This window comes from Hypoxylon fragiforme (genome assembly GCF_022984875.1).
Source record: "Hypoxylon fragiforme strain CBS 206.31 chromosome Unknown GGS25scaffold_3, whole genome shotgun sequence".
NCBI classification, from domain to species: domain Eukaryota; kingdom Fungi; phylum Ascomycota; class Sordariomycetes; order Xylariales; family Hypoxylaceae; genus Hypoxylon; species Hypoxylon fragiforme.
In genome coordinates this window covers 3,524,094-3,543,706 of record NW_026054758.1, presented here as the reverse complement: position 1 = coordinate 3,543,706, position 19,613 = coordinate 3,524,094, and the positions used below count along the sequence as shown (strand labels likewise).

Sequence of the window (19,613 nt, the reverse complement as noted above, 5' to 3'; positions counted from 1 at the left end):
AGCATATGAAGACAATAAAGAGTCAATTCCTCTACACAACATAACCGACAGCCAATAAACTGTCACAATACCTTGACTTGAGTATTTATAGCCACGATCGAAAGCCCTTTGCAGATTACCATTGGGGCCTCAAAATTAACCGATCGCTATCAGTAACGATGACGCGAGTCGAATTTTTATTTGGAAACCAATCGCCCCTCTTATTTAGGAGGAAAAGTGTATAACATGGGAATAATGTTAGCTTGTGATGATGAATCAGTGACGATGTCGATGGGACTAAGCACGATGGGACGATGAGACGAGACACGGACACGCACGCCAATTGTTCATATTAGCTTCTTATTCACATGAGAAGTTTATCGGGGGTTGCGCGAGGCTACTGAGTTGTTCTCAGGACCAAATGGTAGAGATGGAATTGCATTGGCGAGGAGTCGGAAAGCATCATGATTATTATAATGAAGCCGCCTCGGCTTTAAGCTCTCGGCTCTGTTTACTCGCCCGGCTCATCAACACATATCCCCTCGGCCGGGTTTGCCGGCATCGTCTGTGTAGGAAGATTGTTTATATCTCGGTATTTTCCTCGGGCCGAAGACGAACTCACGGGAGCGGCTTCTTTTGCTCGCGGCCAAGCGAACATAGAACATTGGGTTTGGGCAGAAAGGGTTAAGGTTCAATCATATTTTCGGAACGGTGGCAAATTTGCTTTGAGCGTTGCTGATAGACCATAATTTGATATGCATCCCAACGGAGTTTCCATGGGCATTTTCTCGATATCCTGGCAATTTGATTTAGCGCTCGTGAATATACCTACGTTTTGATTTTGTATATCTGATCCCAAATGATTCTATAAGTGAAGTTTTGAATTTGTGAATTTTACATCGAGTCCTAAGCATGCATAACTGCACTATATCTGGATGTTAAGCAACTCCGGCAGAACTTCAACGGCTAGCTAGCACTGTTGCAAAGACTAAAAGAAAGATTCTTGACTTAAAGTTTGCAACACGGGATTGGCATAGTGATGAGGATCAAAATGTTGATTTGATTGAAAATGACTTGTCTTTTTTCATCGGTGGTGATGGTGGTAAGTAGTAAGATGGTGGTGTAAAAGGGGTTAGGTTAGTTAGTAAGTAAGTAAGCGGCCACTTGATATATCAAAGACAGACAGAGTTAAGTCAACTACCCTGGGTTACAGTATTGCCTACCTAGTATTGAGGTAGGTAGCATAAGAGGGGTTTTTCTTCTTCTAAACTTTCCCTCTGTATTATGCTATTCTTGTTGCGTTATTGTATTCCTTTGGATAATTGGCGTTGGACGAAAGATTTTTGTATCGAGGGGGGAAAGGGGGGAAATTCTAACTCATCTTTTTAGATTTACCTTTGCTGTTAGTTATATAACCTACTAACCTAGGTTAACTACCTAGGTGTAGCAAAGTCAGATCTATATATGTAGTTAGTGAAAATCCATTATGTCAGGTTAGCAGGATTTGAATTCATTTGTAGCTATTTGACCTGGTTGGCTTTATAGTTGGTTTATTTCAGTTTATCTGACAAGTGGCAAGTGCCCGTCCAAGTAATTGCATAGTAAATAAAGTGGAACTGCCAGGTGTCAGAAAAACACTAACAAACACTCTCCACCAAGCACAGCTTTACATAATACATACCTACCTACCTACAACAATTTCACTGTTCCTTAATATTGAATCTAAAAGATAGATTTACTCCAAATAACTGATCAGGACTCATCGTTCATTTACTTTTTACAAGATTTGTTATTAACATTCCCAACCAACCTAGCACTTGCCCCAATCCCTCAGGAATAAATCAATACCTCCGCTGCTTGCCCTCAGCCTCGCACTTAGCTGGACACCCGGAGTCTACCTATTCTAGAGAGCAAGCATGTCAGCTATGGACGGCGGACCACCAGGAAACAATCAACAAGAAGAAGAAATTCCGGCATATCAACGTATCGCACCCAGCATATTTGTACCTGCGCATACAGATTTTACACAGCCGCCACCGGATTTGCCGTCAGATCCAAGCCAGTTACGCAACGAGATGCTCGCTCGTATCGATGAGCATGCGGATGCTGTGCAAGACAACATCTATTACATGCTCAACCGTGAAAAAAGACGCATCCACCAGGAATGCCGCCAGAGAGACGCGTATTTCCCACAACACCTTCAGGTGAAACCGGGTCTGGCGGAGAGTGAAGAACACTGGATCCCCGACAACGGGATGGAGTTGGACGAGATTCTTTTCATTAGATCCTTCTGTCCCGAGCCGAAGCAAGGCCCTTACGAGGTGCCGCCCTTGTTCACGCACAATCAATGTTTGCACCTACAGACTGACGAGAGATTCGGGGAGCCGCCGCGCAAGTCGGCCGAGAAGATGTTGCTAAATCTGGTGAAGCATGGTGTTCAGAACCTCGAGGGACTAGCGCAACACGTGAAAAACGTAAAAGATGCTAAGAGCAAGGAACTAGAGAATGAGATGCTATCGAAGACACTTGGTTCTATGGGAGTTGCTCCTGCTGATAGGATGGATATCAGCTAACGATGCATGGAGTATCAATGTACAATAATGGTTCCGCGTGATATGGACACTCGCGATGCGCAATATACCCTATCTGGCTTTCACTTTAATTACACATTATCCTATCTATGTTTCGCCCTGCTTAGCGGGCAGCTCTAACTCAACAGTAGAGGGGGTTCGCCCAATCTCCCATGGCTTCGGCGGCGCCGCAAGACGGCCATGGGTTGTGATGGTCGGATCTTCAATAACCGTATCTGGAATCTGCCTAATCCCAGGTATTTCCTTACCGGTCTGTAGGAACTCAATAATCTCCTCGAATTTCTTGGGATAGGGTTCCTTGCCGGGCTCCGCTGATGACGGGTCCTTCTCTATGTAGAGTGCTGCCGTCGGAGCGGAGCTTTGCCAACTAGGAATTGAGACGCCCGCCTGATCAGGCGCAGATGCGGCTTGATGAGAAAGAGCGATAGGACCTAGCTCGTCGCCTAGTAATACCAGAAGTTGCGCGAGCAGCCTGTCTTGTGGATCCGGCTAGTGATCAGTTGATAACAGTATTAGCAGACCTCTGCCTACATCACATCGTCCAAGTTGAATAGAAACCAAATAAATTTGGCACGTACCACTGTCATCACTTCATCCATAACTGCCTGCTCAGATATGAACCTTGTTGGTATCCGATTGTTGTTAGAAAGCCATTGTGTGAATGCTTCGCCGTCAACCTTGAGCTGAGTTGACTGCTCGAACCTCTGGACCCGAATCTGTAGAGATATTTCAGGAAACCTGTCTATATTGGATTTGGCATTGCTCAGCGCAGTTTTGAGTTGTTCCTTGTTTTGCAAGACTTAGTTATCTACGTATGTATGTATATATATATATATATAATGGTGGAAAGCCTTGTGGTTCTAGGCTCAAGCTACTCACGAGAAATACCCGGTCTTTGGTCCATGGATAGGTGTCAAAGGCCACATGTAACGCATCAGGATTGCTAGTGACATGGCGTTGGAAATCGGCTAGAGATTGATTTGGTGCGGCCATGTCTTCTTCTTCTTTTTTTCAAGTGATGATTATGTGTTGAGCGCTTCTGTATTATGTAGTAGATATTTCAATGTTAAGGTCTGGTCCGAAGCCGAGGTCTGGGTAGGTATCTGTAAATCCGATATCGATTAGGTGTAGTTAACTGTGTTGTACCTGATTTCTAACCTACATATGTAGTCTTCTACAATGACACATGGATGTGACTTCTTGTGATTTGCACCCCACCTACTGCACTACATAAGTTCGCCGCTACACTACCTAGTACCTTCACAGGATAGGTACATACTCAGTACATAACACCTACCGAAAACAGAAATTGAGCACGATTCAAATCAAACAACGATAATCCATGATCCTTGGCAGCTTACCTAACTCACCACAACTCGGATTCCAATTCTCGGTACAAAACAGTTCCACTCTCTCTTCAACCAGTCAAAGTTCCAAGGTTATTTTGACGATTTCAATTCTTGGGGCTTTAAGCGACGACGATTGTACCTAGCCAAATTAATTTTCTTGTCTTTCGTTCTCTCGTCGACCGCCACCAGTTCTTCCCAAATGCGTCGCGTACCTGTCAGAGCTTTTCGGACGACCTTTCAATGTACTGTTCGAGGCCTCGCTCGTACTAGTCGTCCGCGGCGCAGTGTCTTTCCCCACCACTACAACGCCAGCCTGAGCATCCGATCTGCCTCGTCTTCAACCTCCGCTTCTTCCTCTTCCACACGCCCCAATTATGCAGTAAACGAACCCCTGCGATCATCAATGTACATCCGTCGAGTCTCCGTCGCTTTAGTATCTAGCCTAGTTGGCTACGGCGCCTGGTACACATACAAGGGAGGAAATACTTTGGAACAGGTCGGCGCTAAATCATACACGACCACTCCGACCCAGTTCGCCAACAATCCTGCACAGACCCGAAACGTACTCGTTGTGGGAGCGGATGAACTTCATACCGGCACATTCGTGGGCGAAGGCCCAATAGCCAAGAACGTAGACGGTAGCGGAAGAAACGTGCTCGAGATGCTCACCCCCGAGCAAGCAACCGAGAAATTACGCCACAACGAAACTTCCTTCCTAGTCAACCGCGGACAAGGAGTTCTACGATACGATGTAGTGCAAGTTGCGAGCAATAACCCGATCGAGGACGACCATGCCGAGAAGGTCGTAGAAGTAGTCTCACCAGGCGACGAAAAGGATATCGAAAAGCCTACCAACGACTGGATGTTCTGGGGTGTTTTCGATGGACATGCGTACGTATCAGTACATCTATATTGTCGGCATTCATATTTGAAATGCTAATGTTTTGTAGCGGCTGGACAACGTCGGCGAAGCTTCGACAAACCTTGATTAACTTTGTGGCTCGAGAACTAAACACTACTTACAAGGCAGCCGGAGTTTTGGGAACTGTACCGTCAGCGGAGGCCATTGATAGCGCCATCAAACTCGGATTCACCCGCCTAGACCACGAAATCGTCTACGAGAGTGTAGAAAAGGTTCTGAAAGCCAACTCGAAGCGCGTTGCCGCCGAGCTCCTAGGCCCCGCTTTGTCTGGCTCCTGTGCCCTATTGTCGTTTTATGACAGCAGCACTAAACTGCTTCGCGTCGCTTGCACGGGTGATTCTAGAGCTGTTCTGGGCCGACGTAGTTCGTCGGGAAAATGGACGGCAACTGCCCTGTCCGAAGACCAAACGGGAAACAACCCTAATGAAGTCGCCCGAATGCGTAAGGCCCATCCAGGGGAGGACCGTGTGATTCACAATGGTCGAGTCCTCGGTGGCCTAGAGCCGACTCGAGCCTTTGGTGATGCTAGCTATAAATGGACTAAGGAAGTCTCTGAGCGCCTCCGTGCATCATTCTTCGGCCGAAGCGCTTCGCCACACCTCAAAACCCCCCCTTACGTGACAGCTGAGCCTGTCGTCACTACGACCAAGATCCAACCCGAATATGGAGACTTCTTGGTTATGGCTACTGATGGCCTCTGGGAGATGTTGACGAATGACGAAGTAGTTGGACTGGTTGGCAAATGGATCGAGACACAAACTGCAGACCAATCTCAGTCGCAATTTGGTGCTATGTGGTCCAAAGTCTTCGGCTCTAACAAAGAACTCCCCGTCGAAGCTGGCAAGGACGCTGGACCTGATGGCCAGAAGACCCCGATTCGATTACGACAATGGGGAATCTCACCTGACGAGAAGGAACGATTTGTCGTGAAGGACAACAATGTTGCCACTCATCTCATCCGAAATGCTCTTGGTGGAAAGAATGAGGAGCAAGTATGTGCCTTGCTCACATTAGTCTCGCCATTTTCAAGACGATACAGGTCAGTGATTTTAAGAACTTCAAGGAACACCAAACAAATGTAGGGCGTCTGCTAACAAGTGCACAGAGATGATTTGACGGTACAGGTCATCTTCTTCGGCAACGGTCCGAAGAATGGGACTATTCTCGTCAACGAGGAAGCTTCAAGTCCACCCGAATCGTCCATGAAAGCAAGATTATAGTCTCTATTCCCCCCCTTTACGATGAAGCCTGATTATGATAGACTAGCACAGTGGAAGCAAAGGATAGAATATTTCTTCCATACGTAAAAGCCTGGCAGGTTTAGGGTTGTGGAATAAATGGATCATGCGGCATGGCGTTTTATGGATTACCAACATTCACAGGAAGATTCATATGGATTAAGGGGAGAAACGAGCATTGGAAGGTTGGGAAGCCTATCTTAGGCACCTACTTCAATTGTAAATATAGGGCCCTCACGTCAATAATACTCGCGTTATAGTAGAGTTTAATTCCAAGTGCATACTTTCAAAGTATTACTTTGTACCTACTTATGGAGTATGCGCTTAAGAAAGTGATGGAACCTCGGGCTAATAAATAGCGATAGATCCACAGTTCATCATAGCTAGTTACCCTAAATACAACGCTAATAGTTATCCGCAGGAATTGGGGTTCGTTAAACTTCGTTTGTCTTACCTAGGATAGTTCCTCCCGCTGAATTGGTGGAGTTATTCCCCCCATTCCCCCATTATTTTAACTACCCTTGGTACCCCTAGGTAGGTTAGTCCTAAGCAAGCATCGTTGTTTTACCCCAGATTCTCTCGTATTGAGTCTTGACTGATCTCTTTACTAGGAACGTCATCTGTAAACATACGGTATTAGAGCCAATGCCAACAGCAATATGTTGACAAGCCTATGTACCTTGTCAGCTTGGGATCTACTGTGTAGTTTTACCCAATGAGGTATGTCACCCGCTTGAAAAAAATGGTCAAATACATGAACTACCCTAGGTAGGAAGAGCAAAGGGCCTTCTTGGCCCAGCCTAATTGTGAAGTTTTGGTATGGGTACCATGATCAGAAACTTGCTTTCCAATGCTATAAGTATGTAGCAGGTTGCAGATTTACGCGAATAAATCTAGCCCCTCCTCCTTTCTACGCTGCTTCCCTCTTACAGTTGAATTAATCCCCCTCCCCCCAAACGGCGTCCACCAAGATGAAGGCGATCGCTGGTTTGTTGTTGCTTGGTTCGAGCTTGGCTTGCGCCTCGTGGGTTCCTACTGCACCTGGGCTGTCTCCAGCTCTCGAGCCCCGTTGGCGGAGCCGTATAAGTCGTCGTCAGGATAACTCGACTGGGCAGTGGCCTTATGGGCCACTGAGGACGAAGGGTAGAGATGTAGTGAATAGTCGTGATGAAGTTGTCACATGGGCTGGTGTAAACTGGCCCATGAGTGGTGAGTGGCGCTTGAAAATGTTAGAAGATGTAGCATTGGAAACTGATTTTTGAACAGGCGAGACGATGGTCCCTGAAGGTTTGGAGTGGAAGTCGGCCGAAGCTATATTGGACGACGTCGTTAGTGTAGGGTTCAACTACATCCGCATGTAAGTCATCCTTGGCCACTTTAGTCACTACAGTCACCAAAACTCGTAATTAACCATACTTATGGTAGGGGCTATGCGATCCAAATGGTCGATGAGATATACGACCGTGGAGGTCAAGATGTGCCCCTCGAAGTTGCCATGGTCATGGCCCTTGGCTACGAAAATGGCACCAAGGTCACAAACGAGATAATTTCCAAAAACCCCAGCTGGACGCGCGAGACGACCCGCTTCGAGATCTGGTCGGATATCGCGGACATCGCCGCGTCCAAAGGCGTGTATATCCACCCCGACGTGCACGTCGGCAAGGCGCAATGGTGCTGCAGCCACACGGACGGCAACGCCTGGTTCGACGACATTAATTTCAACGCGTCCAACTGGCGCCGCGGGCTCTCGCACGTGGCGACCTGGGCTAAGAGCCACCGAAACATCGTGTCCATGTCGCTGCGCAACGAGCTGCGCGAGTCCTGGAACCGCACCAACCTATACTACAACTGGGAGACGCTTGTCGGCAACATGAGCGCCGGCGCCGACGCCATCCACGCCGCCAACCCGGACCTGCTCATCACCTTCTCGGGAATGCAGTACGACCAGGACCTGTCGGCCCTCACCACCGGCGCGAACCTGCTCACGGCCCCGTGCTACAAATGCACTGCGATCCGCGACGCCGCCCGCCGCCCCCCTGTATACTTCTCGCTCGACGACCATGCGTGGGCCGACAAGATCATCTGGGAGCTGCACCTGTACCCGATGAGCGAGGACCTGGACACGGGCACGTGCGCCGCCATCGAAGCCGCCCTCTACCGCAACGGGTTCAACGCCCTCGGCATCGACGCCCCCCAAAACTGCTCCTCCCTCATCCCCGGCAGCGCCGAGTGCGCGCCCGCCAACCGGCTCACCCCCGTCGTGTTCTCCGAGTTCGGCGCCGCCCAGGACGACACCCTGTACGCCAACGACGTCCAGAACTGCATCCGCGCGTACACCGAGAAGCACGGCGTCAGCTGGATGGTGTGGGGGCTCGCGGGCAGCTACAGGATCAGGTCGGGCGGTCAGGGGGTCCCGGATACCTGGGGCATGACGAGTGCGGATTGGAGCGGCTGGAGGAGCCCCGGCACGGTGGAGGGGTATTGGCGGCCGTGGGTTAGGGCTATGAATGTTACGAGGGCGTGATTGTGTGGGTAGATATGGTAAGGTGGAGGATGGATGGGGAAGATGCTACATATATATATATATATATATGTGTGTGTGTGTGTGTGTTTGTGTAACTACTGGTTAATATCTACATAAGTTATCTGTATGCCTACCTACTTGCCTTTTCCACATGTAACTCATTGGTGTGGGATGTACGCAGTTTACATACCTACTTACATATCTCCATATTACACATGTATGCCTAGATACCTACCTACCTACCTACCTACCCAACCTAGATGTGTCGTCTTAAAAATGGCAAGCCAAGAGCGCAGTATTTCACCCGTGTAAGAATCTCTCCTATAGGTATATCATCTCATCTGCTTTACTGTTCCAATGGCACAGATCACATCACGTATGCCAACCGTGATGATGTTTGAGGGTTTTATCTGAGATATTTCCATTTTTTTTTAAAAAAAAAAAGAAAAAAAAACAAGTTAGGGGTCTCGCTGTTATTCGCTGTGTTGGTAATAGTAAAAGTGTTTTTCAGTGAGGCTATATTAAATCTTGCCCCACGAGAGGGTATGGGTGAGTGTGTGAGTAGGTGTAATAAAAAGTGACCCGAGAATAATAAGAGAATCTCGAGCGTGGAAAAAAAAAAAAGTCCCAACGTCGAACTACCTAAACGTCCAACCAACCAACCAACCAACGCCAGAGCCATGCGGTTATACAATCACCAATATCTATATTCTCTCGTCTGTAATGTGGGTATGTGTGGGTGTGGGTGTATCGTTTGTACAGCCTCGAAAAGGGGGGGTATGGGGGTATGAAGTGAAGTTCACAATCTCGCGGTATTTCCTCCAATTGAGTAGTGGTATAATGCACAAGGCCAATTATAGGCGAATGTATAAATCCATGCACTCGATCCTCCACTCCCTGCGTCCCAGCAGGCTTCGCAACCACTCGATTCCCAGGCCTGTCCATTCCTCCTTGCGCTTGGCCAATTCCTCCGCCGCGACACTGGCCAGGGCGCTGGCTGTGGTGTTGAGCATCTCGACGGCGGTCGCGTTGAAGCTATCGACACCGTATGGGTCCGTTATCGCGGCGGTTCCGTTGTTGGGACATGTTGATGATGAGGTGGTGGAGGGCCGCGGCGCAAACCAGTTGCTACTGAAGTCGAAGAAGCAGCGGTCGGACCAGTGGCAGGACGTCACGAAGAGGATGAGCAGGAGCACGGAGCAGTACACACACGGCCGGTTGAGGAAGTATGTGCAGACGAAGAAGAGGAAGATGAACGCCGGGGAGGCATTTGTCGGGATGAAGAGAAGGGGGAGCCAGCTATTATAGAACCGAGACACAATGTGTTAGCTAGCCGAAGTGACGTATGCCATCCAGGTAATAGTAATTAAGGTGAGAGGAGAGGGGGATGAAATATTTCATAGATGTGGACGGGACGCCATACCTTCGGAGACAAAACATGACGTTTGATTTCGGGAAGCGTTTGCTTGTAGTTATGAAGTAAGACCGTTTGATTAAGGCGACTTCTTCACCAGACGTGCGTGGGCAAACAATATTTATTAGCGCAGACTGAATGCTGGATCGTTTCGCAGGCTTTAGGAATATGTATTTGATGTATAGGTGTATGTATGTACGAAGCCGGCGCTGGCGAAATCTACATATGTAACCTATGCAGGCATGAATGTATGGTGTATGTTCAATGTTGTATCAATATGCTGGAGGTGTGTGAATCTTTTGTTAATTGGTTGGATTAAAGTCCTCGCCACCAAGGTCGAACAATGACTCTGAAGGTATACAACTAAGCATGTGCTTCAAGGTTATGTATGTAACAACGAGAGTACTCAGTAGGGAGTTAGTTAAAGTGAAAATACTAAAAAAAAAAAAAAAAAAAAAAGTTGTATGCTGATCTGTAATGATTGGGGTCATCAATGTATTTGGACGTTTTAGAAAATGACGAATGCCGAATGGATCGTCAACGATGTACTACTTACTGTTGAGTGACCAATATTACATAATACTAGGTATAAAGAGGGGACCACCAAGTTACAGGATCTCCCTTATTGAATTTAGTTCACTGAACAATGAACAACTGCACTAATGAAGGTCACTTGGGGTACTTACGTATTGTACATACATGCATTAGGTACAATACATAGTACCTAGTACTATGCATTGGATGCACTTGAGTGGTACTACATCTCCAAAGTGCAAGGTAGGCGCTTTCCCTCCGCCGAATCTAGATCCTAGTAGCTCCCTATCGTCTGGGTAACTGCCTAAGGTTACAAACGAGTTGGTACTTGTAGGCTACCAAGCTTGATGTGTTTTAAGCTTTTATCAGATACTAAATATAAGTACTGTGCAAGTATACCTAGTAGCTGGCCATAGATAGGCCACTAGTGCTGAGGAAGCTGCATCGCCGCCCAACAACAGCCCATTCAACCCGTCACATATTAACTACATAGTACATGAATTATTCAATTACCTTTCCATCAACCGCATTCTCACTTCTTACTTCTTCCTCGCCCACAAAAAATAAAACATCGTCTTCTGTCTTTGGACAACAACAATAACAATAATAATACCACCACTACTTACTTCTTCTGAATTCGTTATTTACTTTGACATAGCTGGGTCAAGTTTTTTTATCTTGACCCAATTACCTTGTCTCACATTGATTGCCATCGTTCTGTCACCGGGTTGCCGGGGAGCTTAGCTTTGGTAGCGTATGTTCTTTTTATTTTTTTATTTTTTTTCGGCGAGGCTGGTAAAAAAGTTCACACGTCTTGTATTGGAAGAAAAACAGTGATTTTGTTTTTTATTTTATTTTTTACTTTCCTTCTACTTCCTCACTAAACCCACCCACCTGTGCCGGCTGCCGTCTTCTTCATTTTCTCAACCCACCTTGGGAATAGTCTCTTGTCAACCGCACTCTTTCAATTGCCTAGCACTGTCTAATATTGGTTTGTTATACTAAACCAGATTGCGATCCTTATCTTTCGTCCTATCTCATCATGGCGGGTTATAACCCGCCGGGTGGCAGCGACCCCAATAGCTTGCATGTAATGCTTGCCCGCATGCAAGCTCAACGCAATGCGCAAAACGTTGATGATTCTGGCATTAGCCACGACCTTCTGTCTCGATTCGCGTCTTACAGCAACCAGGGTACATTGAATGCACAAGATTTCTACGGCCGCTCCGCCGTTCAATCCCCTTTGACTGGTTTGGACGAATTTCCACCACCTGCTCCAACACCACCGAGCAACAATTTTAGTCACTCGCACCATCCTACTGGCCCAGTGGGACTGGGCCCCATTGGTAGCATGCCCTCCAATACCAATACTTCCCACAAAGGTGATCAGAGTACCAATCTTCTCAATCTTCTCAAGTTCAGTGGACAGAATACTCAAGCACCGTCTCACCCCTCACCGCTGGGCCATGATGCCGAAGTGTCTTCCTTCGATGCGCCATCCAACCTATCTCATCCCAACAATCCGCCACCTATCCACGCCCCCGTACCTATGCCTGCTGATCCTCAAGGCCTACTAGCTACTCTTATGAAGGGAAACATGCAGAATGAGTCTTCTCGAGCTGAGCCTCAAGCCTCGGCCGCTCAGCCAACGTGGAATGAGGGTCCGCCCCCGGCCGACACCCAGGCATATCTGCTCAATTTATTACACCGACCGAAGCCTGCGCAGAACGACCAACCGGCTTCAGCGAATGGCGAGTCTAAGCCTCCGACGTTGACACCTCAGTCAGCAAACGATACCTTGGTGGATCATGCGCGGGAATACATTCGTCACAAGGGATATCCCGAGAGTGCTTCAAACGAAGCAACTCCCATGCCTTTCAGATTTGGAGCAAAGGACCGTGGTGATTCACCCTCGGCAAAGTTCGAGTATCATTCTCCTACTTCTCAGGCATCTCGTCACGGCAGCCTTAGATCTGCTAAATTTGATTATACCAACCCTATCGACGACTTTGGTACGGGTTCTCCCCATCATGCTACATCGAAGAATTCAACGCCAGGGGCTTCAGGTCCCATCGGACAAATGCCGACTGAACTTCCCGCAGCCACATCCTTTAAAGTGCCCAAGAAGAGTCCTAGTGCGGCCTCTTCGCCCGGGTTCCTTCAGGATCATAAACGACTTAGTAGCCAGCGAAGCCCAGGAGCAAGTCCTGAGCATTTCAGACGAAAGATTGACGATTCCCCTCATTCTTTTGCTGAGAAAGAAAATGTCCCTCCAACGACCACTGGTTTCGAGCCTGGCAAGGAGAAGACTACTGAGACAGTCTCGGAGGCGATTACCGGACTAGCCGAACAGGCTGACAAGGAAGCCCAGGAAGCAATACAGAGAGCTGAGAAAGAAGAGGTACGAGCCAGGATTAGTGCTGAACTTGATCTCATGATGAGGGCCGAAACTGACGCTGAATTCCAGGATTCGGCCGAAATAGTGGCGAAGGACATAAAGAAGGAGCTTGATAAGAAGGAGAACGCTCACGTCCTCGAGGACACGTACCCACCCGTAGTCGCGCAAGCCATCCGCGACATTGTTGATGACGCTGCCCACGGCCCAGTTGCAGACAGCTGGGAGAGCGCCGAGGCTGACGAAATCATCGTGATTGAAGAATCGTCAAGTCCCGTGAAGGTGTACAATTTTCCCATGAAGCCATGGATCTCCATTACGATGCAGGAGACAGAGGACTCTCGTCCCCTGTTCCGTGACGAGGCGATTCTCGACATTGCTCGCCTCAAAAAGGAGTTTGATCAAATTGACCGCAATCTTATCGCAGCTTCTGAGTCGTACATGGTTTATGGCATGTCTAAGGCTGGTGGACTCCGTGTGATTCGGCAGGACGACGGTAAGGACGCGAAACTATTCACTGACACCAGAGATCGCATCTTTAATGTAGCCATATCGTCGACTTCGCCTGATCTGAACATGACGCCCAAAGAATCCATCATCGGCACTGGTATCAGTGGCACTGTTTACTACGTCCAGTTAAGAAATGGGGATAAGGACCATCTGGATGATGCTCACCCGGAACAGTACGGATTCGCTCTTCCGCCGGTAACGATTTCCCACGAAGGAGGCGGCGATAACGGCGGCGTCTTGAAAACTCGAGCTAGGACCTCGTCAGCCCATCCAGACTTCTTCGCCGTTGGACGTGGAAAGACAATTAACATCATCTGGCCGTCCTACGTCATGCAGAACAACATGTTTAAACCTGGTCACGATCGCGTTGTTGACACTGAGAGACTTTATAAGGAATGCTCTCTCAGGATCAGCACGGGTAAGGCCGGTAAAGATTTTACCTTCAGTCAAGATGACACTACCATTGTGTCTCTCGACAAGTCTGGTCGTGTGAAGTTCTGGGATGTGCGAGATCTTACAGCCGTTGACGAGAATTCCGACTCTCGGTCTCCCATTCCCGCCTACACTTCGCTTGAGGTTAAGGACCCACTGATGACACTGAACACCACACCAGAAGGCGAGAAAGCATGGCCAACCTCTGTGTTATTGCTGGATAAGCAACGGCCATACCAGAAGGGGTTGGCTTTACGCTACATGATTGTAGGCATGAAGCAGAATCACACTCTTCAGCTGTGGGATCTTGCTCTGGGCAAACCGGTGCAGGAGTTCAACTTGCCCCATGCTAAGGAGTCGGATCCAGTATGCAGCGTTATGTATCATCCACCTTCAGGCATGATCATAGTCGGCCATCCCACCCGCAACTCCATTTACTTCCTTCACCTGTCGGCGCCAAAGTACACGATTAAGGGTCTGTCTCAAGTCGATTATATCCAGAAACTGGTGGTGAAGGACTCCTCCATTCAGGAACCCGACTCGACCGCGGTCATTAGTGGTGTGCGCGAGTATTCATTTGCTAACAAAGGCGTGCTTCGAAGTGTTGACATATTGGGAAACCCTGCTGCTAATTCCGACACGGACGAACAAGCTCTCTTCGAGCTATATGCGATGCACTCTAAGGGTGTGACCGGAATCGTTGTGAAGCAAAGCGAGCTTGGCTGGTCTAAGGAAAACAAGGTTCTGAACGGCGTTGATGCAGCCGAAGCAGGCCTAGTCAAGATCTCAAAGCTCAAGGAATTGCCTAGTGCGCTAGTCTCGGAGCCGCAGGCCGCAGACGATCTCAGTCTACCAGTTCGGCTCCGCTCCGTCAAGGAAACGCCTCCACCCCAGGTTTCTTCTGCACCCTCTGTCCAGGAACCAACTCGGAAGGGTGGTGACAACACAACTCCTGCTGGACAGCCTGAGCGGAAGGAAGCTGCGCCCGTTACTCCGATGGACAAATCGGAAAAGAAAACTAGGCGAAAGCGAGAGAAAACTGCTGCCGCTGAGAAACTGGCTGTAGAAAACACGCAGTCTAATGGTAGCTCTCACTCTCCGCGCATCGACACAAAGCATGCCGAGACTAAGTCATCTGCACCATCACTCCAGCCGGTGATGTCGCAGGAGTCTATTCAATCCACCGTCAAACAAATCGTATCTAGCCTCGGCGAAAAGCTGAGTGGGGTTCTTACCGGCGAATTCAAGGACCATCGTGGCATTGTTGACACAGAATTCCGCCTTCGCGATGATAAGTTTTTCAAGAGTCAACAAATTTTGCTTGATAAAGTATCCGATGTCCTAGACGAAAATGTGCAAGCTGTTCTTACTAGAACCATTAGCGACCAGTTTGAAATGAACGTTGTTCCGGTATTGAGCAGTCTGATTACTAAAACCATATCGGAGCAGATCGATGGTAAGATGATCGGTCGAGTTTCGCATGCCATTCAGAATCAGATGCAGAAGCTCATTCCAAATGCGGTCAACCAAGCCCTTCAGAAGCCCGAGTTAACGAAGGCCATATCTGACAAGGTCGCGAACACTGTTGCTTTGGATCTGGAGAAGAGCCTCCAGCAATCCCTTGTAGCCACCCTTTCCCCTATCATTAACGACACAGCTGTTACGGCCTCTCGCTCAATTGTGGAGGAAATACAGGATAGACATGCCGAGCAGCTTGCTGAGCTAGAGCAGCAACACCTTGCCGATAGCAATAAGATTGACCAACTCACTTTACTGGTGACTCGTCTTTCTGAATCAATAACCGCCATGTCGAACACGCAGGCGCAAATCCAGGATGCGTTGCATAAGATGCAACAAGCACAGCAACAGTCTCCTCGTGACCGCGCCCCTGCCGCGCAGCCTCAACCAGCACAGTCGCACCGTGCCCCATCCCTACAATCACAACCGTATTCGTTCGATAGTCCTCAGGCGGGCTCCCTTCAGATGGTCCCAGCTCCGCAGGCTAACTCGAACACACGAGACTCCTCGGGCATGAGAGAGGCTTCACACGCTCGGACCGCCGAGGTTCAACATATGATTGCCGCTGTCGCATCCGCCATCGAGAGGGGCGAGTTCGAAGCCGGCTTAATTCGATGGATTCAAGATGGTCGCGAGCCTGAGGTTTTCAATGAATACCTTGCCAAGCTGAACCCTCGGTTCCTCCACCGCTTGCCATCTCTAGTTTCGCTCTCCGTAGCGTCCGTTATTGCCGAACAGTTCCAAGGCCCTTTTCTTAGAGAGAAGCTAGACTGGGTCGAGACGGTCCTTCACATACTGCACAACGCTTTACCACAAATTGTAAGTACAGCAATCTCATCATCTGATAACTTTTCTAACCAGAAGGACATACAGGATCCTCAGGTTCGCGCTGTGGTTCCTAACCTCATGCGTTCCTATGTCGAACGCTTCGAGCAATTGTACACGCAAATCGCTAGCCGAGCCCCCTCCGACCCCTTGCTATCACGTCTCTCTTCGATGAGTACTTTAGCAAATCAAATCCGAGACGGTGTCCGCATTTCCAACTCAATCGGCTATTAATCAAAGAATCTGAGACTGAGACTCAACTATTCGACTGTATTGTACAGTATCAGACTGATGAATAGGGTGGCTCCTCGCCAACGAAAGGTCTCTTAATTCATCTTCGATTGGTACGTCGCAGTAATTTGCACTCCAAGGTTATGACCTCATCTACCTATCTAACCATGTTACTTGCTGTCTAAAGTTTCCTCCTTGGTGTTGGGTTTCATGACGGCGGTGCCTGCGACAATTTCCTCATGGCCAGACTGGTGGGTTATCTACTTACTATTTTCAGTTCTTCGGTATGGGTTACCTGATTTCTCCTTGAGATTTCAAATGGGGTATCTTTTCACAGAAATGATACGCTTTAATATGGGTTTCGCGATTGTCGAAGGGGGGATTGGTTTGGAGAGTCGCGTAAGGTATTGGGGATGATGCTGCATCGGCTGCTTTCACTTCCACGTTGCACATACTTTTCGATTGAGCACCGATGATTGTCACGATAGGTTTTTGAGCTTTGCTTGCGGAATGATACCCATCCGGTGGATGGCTTTTACGCCTAGTGTACAAAATGGATAATTCATTACGGGACCCTTCTTAATTCATGGTGACCGTAAATATGCGATTCGTATACGTCGGCGTTTAATTCTAGTCTATCTGGTGTATACCTATACTCTACTGTCTATCTAGGGACACAATAACTCTTCAGACTACGTACGGTTAAGTCATTTCCGCGACCTTGCCATACTAGGAGTTTGATATGATCCTGTCTAGTGCCTATGTAGGGATAAAGTGACGCAGGTCCTTATATCTATCGTATTATTCCTATGCATAACGACGTGCGTACCTAGCTACATGCAGTACGTTATTCTATGTAGTTGGTATGATGGATTAGCTACCAATAGATGTGGTGTGGCAGTGGGTAAGCTTGGCGATGGCTTTTGGGGGTAATCTACGGTAGGTATGTATTTGTGTGAATACGCTGCAGAGGTAGGTAGGAGGTAAATAGGCGATAAAAAGGGGGTAGATTATGTCAACGTTTGGGTGATTTGGTTGGCTGGCTGATTGAGTGATCGCTACTAAGTAGGTAGGTAGGTACATGGGACTCCCCCTATTTCTTTTCGGAGCGCACGATGATATAGATAGAGGCAGTGCCTAGGTTCACATATTTACATATATCCATATATCTAAAGGCATATACAGTATCTATTATTTATTAACCCTACCAACTAAAATATAAATCTGCCTCCATCTCCACCCCACGCTACCTAGGTACATAGGTGTATATAATACATCTACAACGACGCAAAGGTAAGCTCGTAAGCGTAGCCGACGACGAGCTTGGCGTGCTCGATCATGTGATCGAAGCTGACGCGGTCGAGGGTGTCGCCGTCGGTGTGGATGTAGGGGCTCGTGAGGTCCATGTCGGCCTCGATGACGAAGGACGAGGGGTAGCCGGCGGCAGTGGCGGAGGAGTGGTCGGAGCACCCGTAGCCGCATTGCGTTTCTACGTAGCCGATGGTGGCGTACTGTTGCGTCGGTTAGTTTAGGTAAAGGGGTAGGGATGGAGTGGGGTTAAGCTAACCTCGTCTATGACCTTCTTAACGAAGTCTGTGAGGGGGGCATCTACGCGGTCGGTGATAACGCCCACTGTGGTCAGGAGTTAGTAATTGGTTGTGAAAAGATTTGATTTCTAGCTCGTAGCTGCTGGGCATCATTGGTAGAGGCAATGAGTGCTCAAGGACATGGTGAAAGGAGGGAGAGACGAAATTTGATACTCACTCGGCTGATCTCCATAGCCAGTCATGTCCTGCTGTAGCATGGCCTTGACTACCTCCCCGTCGGCAGCGTACTTCTCAAAGATATCTTGGCTGCCGAGTAAACCCGCTTCTTCACCGGAGTACCAGTGGAACTCTAGCGTGTTGGCACCCTCGCCGGCTGCAATCTTCGGGTCGCTCAGGAGAACTCGCATAGCCTCTAGAATAGTCACAGAGCCGGATCCATCGTCGTCTAAGAAGCGTTTGTTAGACCGTTTCCAGGTTTCGCTAAAGAACAGCAAGCAACTCACCAGCACCAGGGGCGCGTCCCTGTCGGTTACGACCGTTAACAGAATCAAGATGCGCACCAACTACAATCTTGTTGGTAGATTTCCCGGGAATCGTGGCTATGATGCTGCTCTGCGTCCATGAATGCGTGAAAGCTGCGGCTGACGCATTCACCGCTATGCTATCGTCAATGACGCTCTTAACCTGGGCCAAGAGCCACTCAGAGGACTCCTTGCCGTAGGATGACTGGTAGTAGCGGTTATAGAACCCGGAGAAAGTCGTCAATTTGTTCTCTAGGTTGGCCTTGTTGAGCTGCGCGATGAGTGTGTTGACGGGCTGTGTCTGTGTCATTGAGGACGGGTACGCTACGGCTGCGACCTTGGCGAACTTTTGGGCAGAAGAAGCAGAAAACCTAGGGTGATTGGTGATATCGATGAAGGATTTTCCCTCCTATACCAGGTAGTCAGTACTCATCAATAAGGCTATGAAGGATAAATGGCTACCAACATTCTTGAGAGCCCACTTCTCTTCTTCGGTAACAACTTGCGTCTCGCCAGGTGCGAATTCAAGCGTGAACAGCTCCTCTGCAGGAGCTTCACGACGCCCAATTGAGAGGGCAGCCGTTGTAGCGGCCAGGGCCGCGATAAACATGGGACGAACCATATTTGAAATAGAGATGATACGGGGCAAGATGGCTTGCTGGCAAAGGTTTGGAAGTTCGGCTCCAAAACAACTAAGATATCCAATCAAAAAAGTAGTATGGCTAATCAGAAGCAGCGAATACCTGGATAGGACGAGCTTATATATTCAGATGCATGTACAATGCTTTATATAGTGACTATGAGCACGAGACAAGGAGGTTTACCTAGCTTCTCGTATGGGAAGGTGACTTGTTTCCTCGTGTTCAACTCAAGGCGATCTAGCGACTGCGACAAGTACGATGGTCTCAGCGCGCAACAGCAGTGCAGAAGTAGGCAGGCGATCAAGGAATAAGGTTGGATATATTCACAGGAGCCCCGCCTTCTACTTTATCTATCATCCATAGCCAAGATGGATGTTGCCGTTGCAATGACCCGATAGGGGCGGATCGTCATATCCCAGAGTCGCATCATGGGTGATGGACA

The 19,613-nt window shown here is 48.5% G+C and overlaps 7 protein-coding genes across 7 annotated transcripts; 4 read left to right on the top strand and 3 right to left on the bottom strand.

Moving 5' to 3' along the window:
* The first annotated feature begins 1,603 nt into the window (after positions 1–1,603).
* On the top strand, positions 1,604–2,615 carry GGS25DRAFT_483401 (uncharacterized protein). Its single transcript, XM_049260368.1, has one exon. The coding sequence runs from the start codon at positions 1,896–1,898 to the stop codon at positions 2,550–2,552; it is 657 nt and encodes a 218-aa protein (XP_049119387.1). The 5' UTR covers positions 1,604–1,895; the 3' UTR covers positions 2,553–2,615.
* On the bottom strand, positions 2,616–3,752 carry GGS25DRAFT_483399 (uncharacterized protein). The gene is made up of 3 exons (XM_049260367.1): positions 3,450–3,752; positions 3,149–3,355; positions 2,616–3,059 (listed from the first exon to the last, which is right to left on the bottom strand). Exons 1-3 carry the CDS (start codon positions 3,561–3,563, stop codon positions 2,658–2,660), a joined length of 723 nt encoding a protein of 240 aa, XP_049119386.1. The 5' UTR covers positions 3,564–3,752; the 3' UTR covers positions 2,616–2,657.
* Positions 3,753–3,758: 6 nt separating this feature from the next.
* Positions 3,759–6,499, top strand: GGS25DRAFT_483397 (protein serine/threonine phosphatase 2C). Its single transcript, XM_049260366.1, has 3 exons — positions 3,759–4,810; positions 4,870–5,880; positions 5,947–6,499. Exons 1-3 carry the CDS (start codon positions 4,119–4,121, stop codon positions 6,059–6,061), a joined length of 1,818 nt encoding a protein of 605 aa, XP_049119385.1. The 5' UTR covers positions 3,759–4,118; the 3' UTR covers positions 6,062–6,499.
* Positions 6,500–6,630: 131 nt separating this feature from the next.
* GGS25DRAFT_483396 (glycoside hydrolase family 5 protein) lies at positions 6,631–8,736 on the top strand. The gene is made up of 3 exons (XM_049260365.1): positions 6,631–7,288; positions 7,346–7,436; positions 7,505–8,736. Exons 1-3 carry the CDS (start codon positions 7,051–7,053, stop codon positions 8,601–8,603), a joined length of 1,428 nt encoding a protein of 475 aa, XP_049119384.1. The 5' UTR covers positions 6,631–7,050; the 3' UTR covers positions 8,604–8,736.
* A 57-nt stretch (positions 8,737–8,793) lies between these two features.
* GGS25DRAFT_483395 (bladder cancer-related protein BC10-domain-containing protein) lies at positions 8,794–10,517 on the bottom strand. The gene is made up of 2 exons (XM_049260364.1): positions 10,027–10,517; positions 8,794–9,902 (listed from the first exon to the last, which is right to left on the bottom strand). The coding sequence occupies exons 1-2, from the start codon at positions 10,041–10,043 to the stop codon at positions 9,458–9,460; spliced, it is 462 nt and encodes a 153-aa protein (XP_049119383.1). The 5' UTR covers positions 10,044–10,517; the 3' UTR covers positions 8,794–9,457.
* Positions 10,518–11,593: 1,076 nt separating this feature from the next.
* GGS25DRAFT_519920 (uncharacterized protein) lies at positions 11,594–16,465 on the top strand (the record flags this gene model as incomplete). Its single annotated transcript, XM_049263795.1, has 2 exons — positions 11,594–16,225; positions 16,280–16,465. 2 exons carry the CDS (start codon positions 11,594–11,596, stop codon positions 16,463–16,465), a joined length of 4,818 nt encoding a protein of 1,605 aa, XP_049119382.1.
* A 1,018-nt stretch (positions 16,466–17,483) lies between these two features.
* On the bottom strand, positions 17,484–19,478 carry GGS25DRAFT_202551 (Zn-dependent exopeptidase). The gene is made up of 5 exons (XM_049256819.1): positions 18,997–19,478; positions 18,513–18,939; positions 18,227–18,454; positions 18,030–18,094; positions 17,484–17,973 (listed from the first exon to the last, which is right to left on the bottom strand). The coding sequence occupies exons 1-5, from the start codon at positions 19,150–19,152 to the stop codon at positions 17,740–17,742; spliced, it is 1,110 nt and encodes a 369-aa protein (XP_049119381.1). The 5' UTR covers positions 19,153–19,478; the 3' UTR covers positions 17,484–17,739.
* Positions 19,479–19,613: the final 135 nt, after the last annotated feature.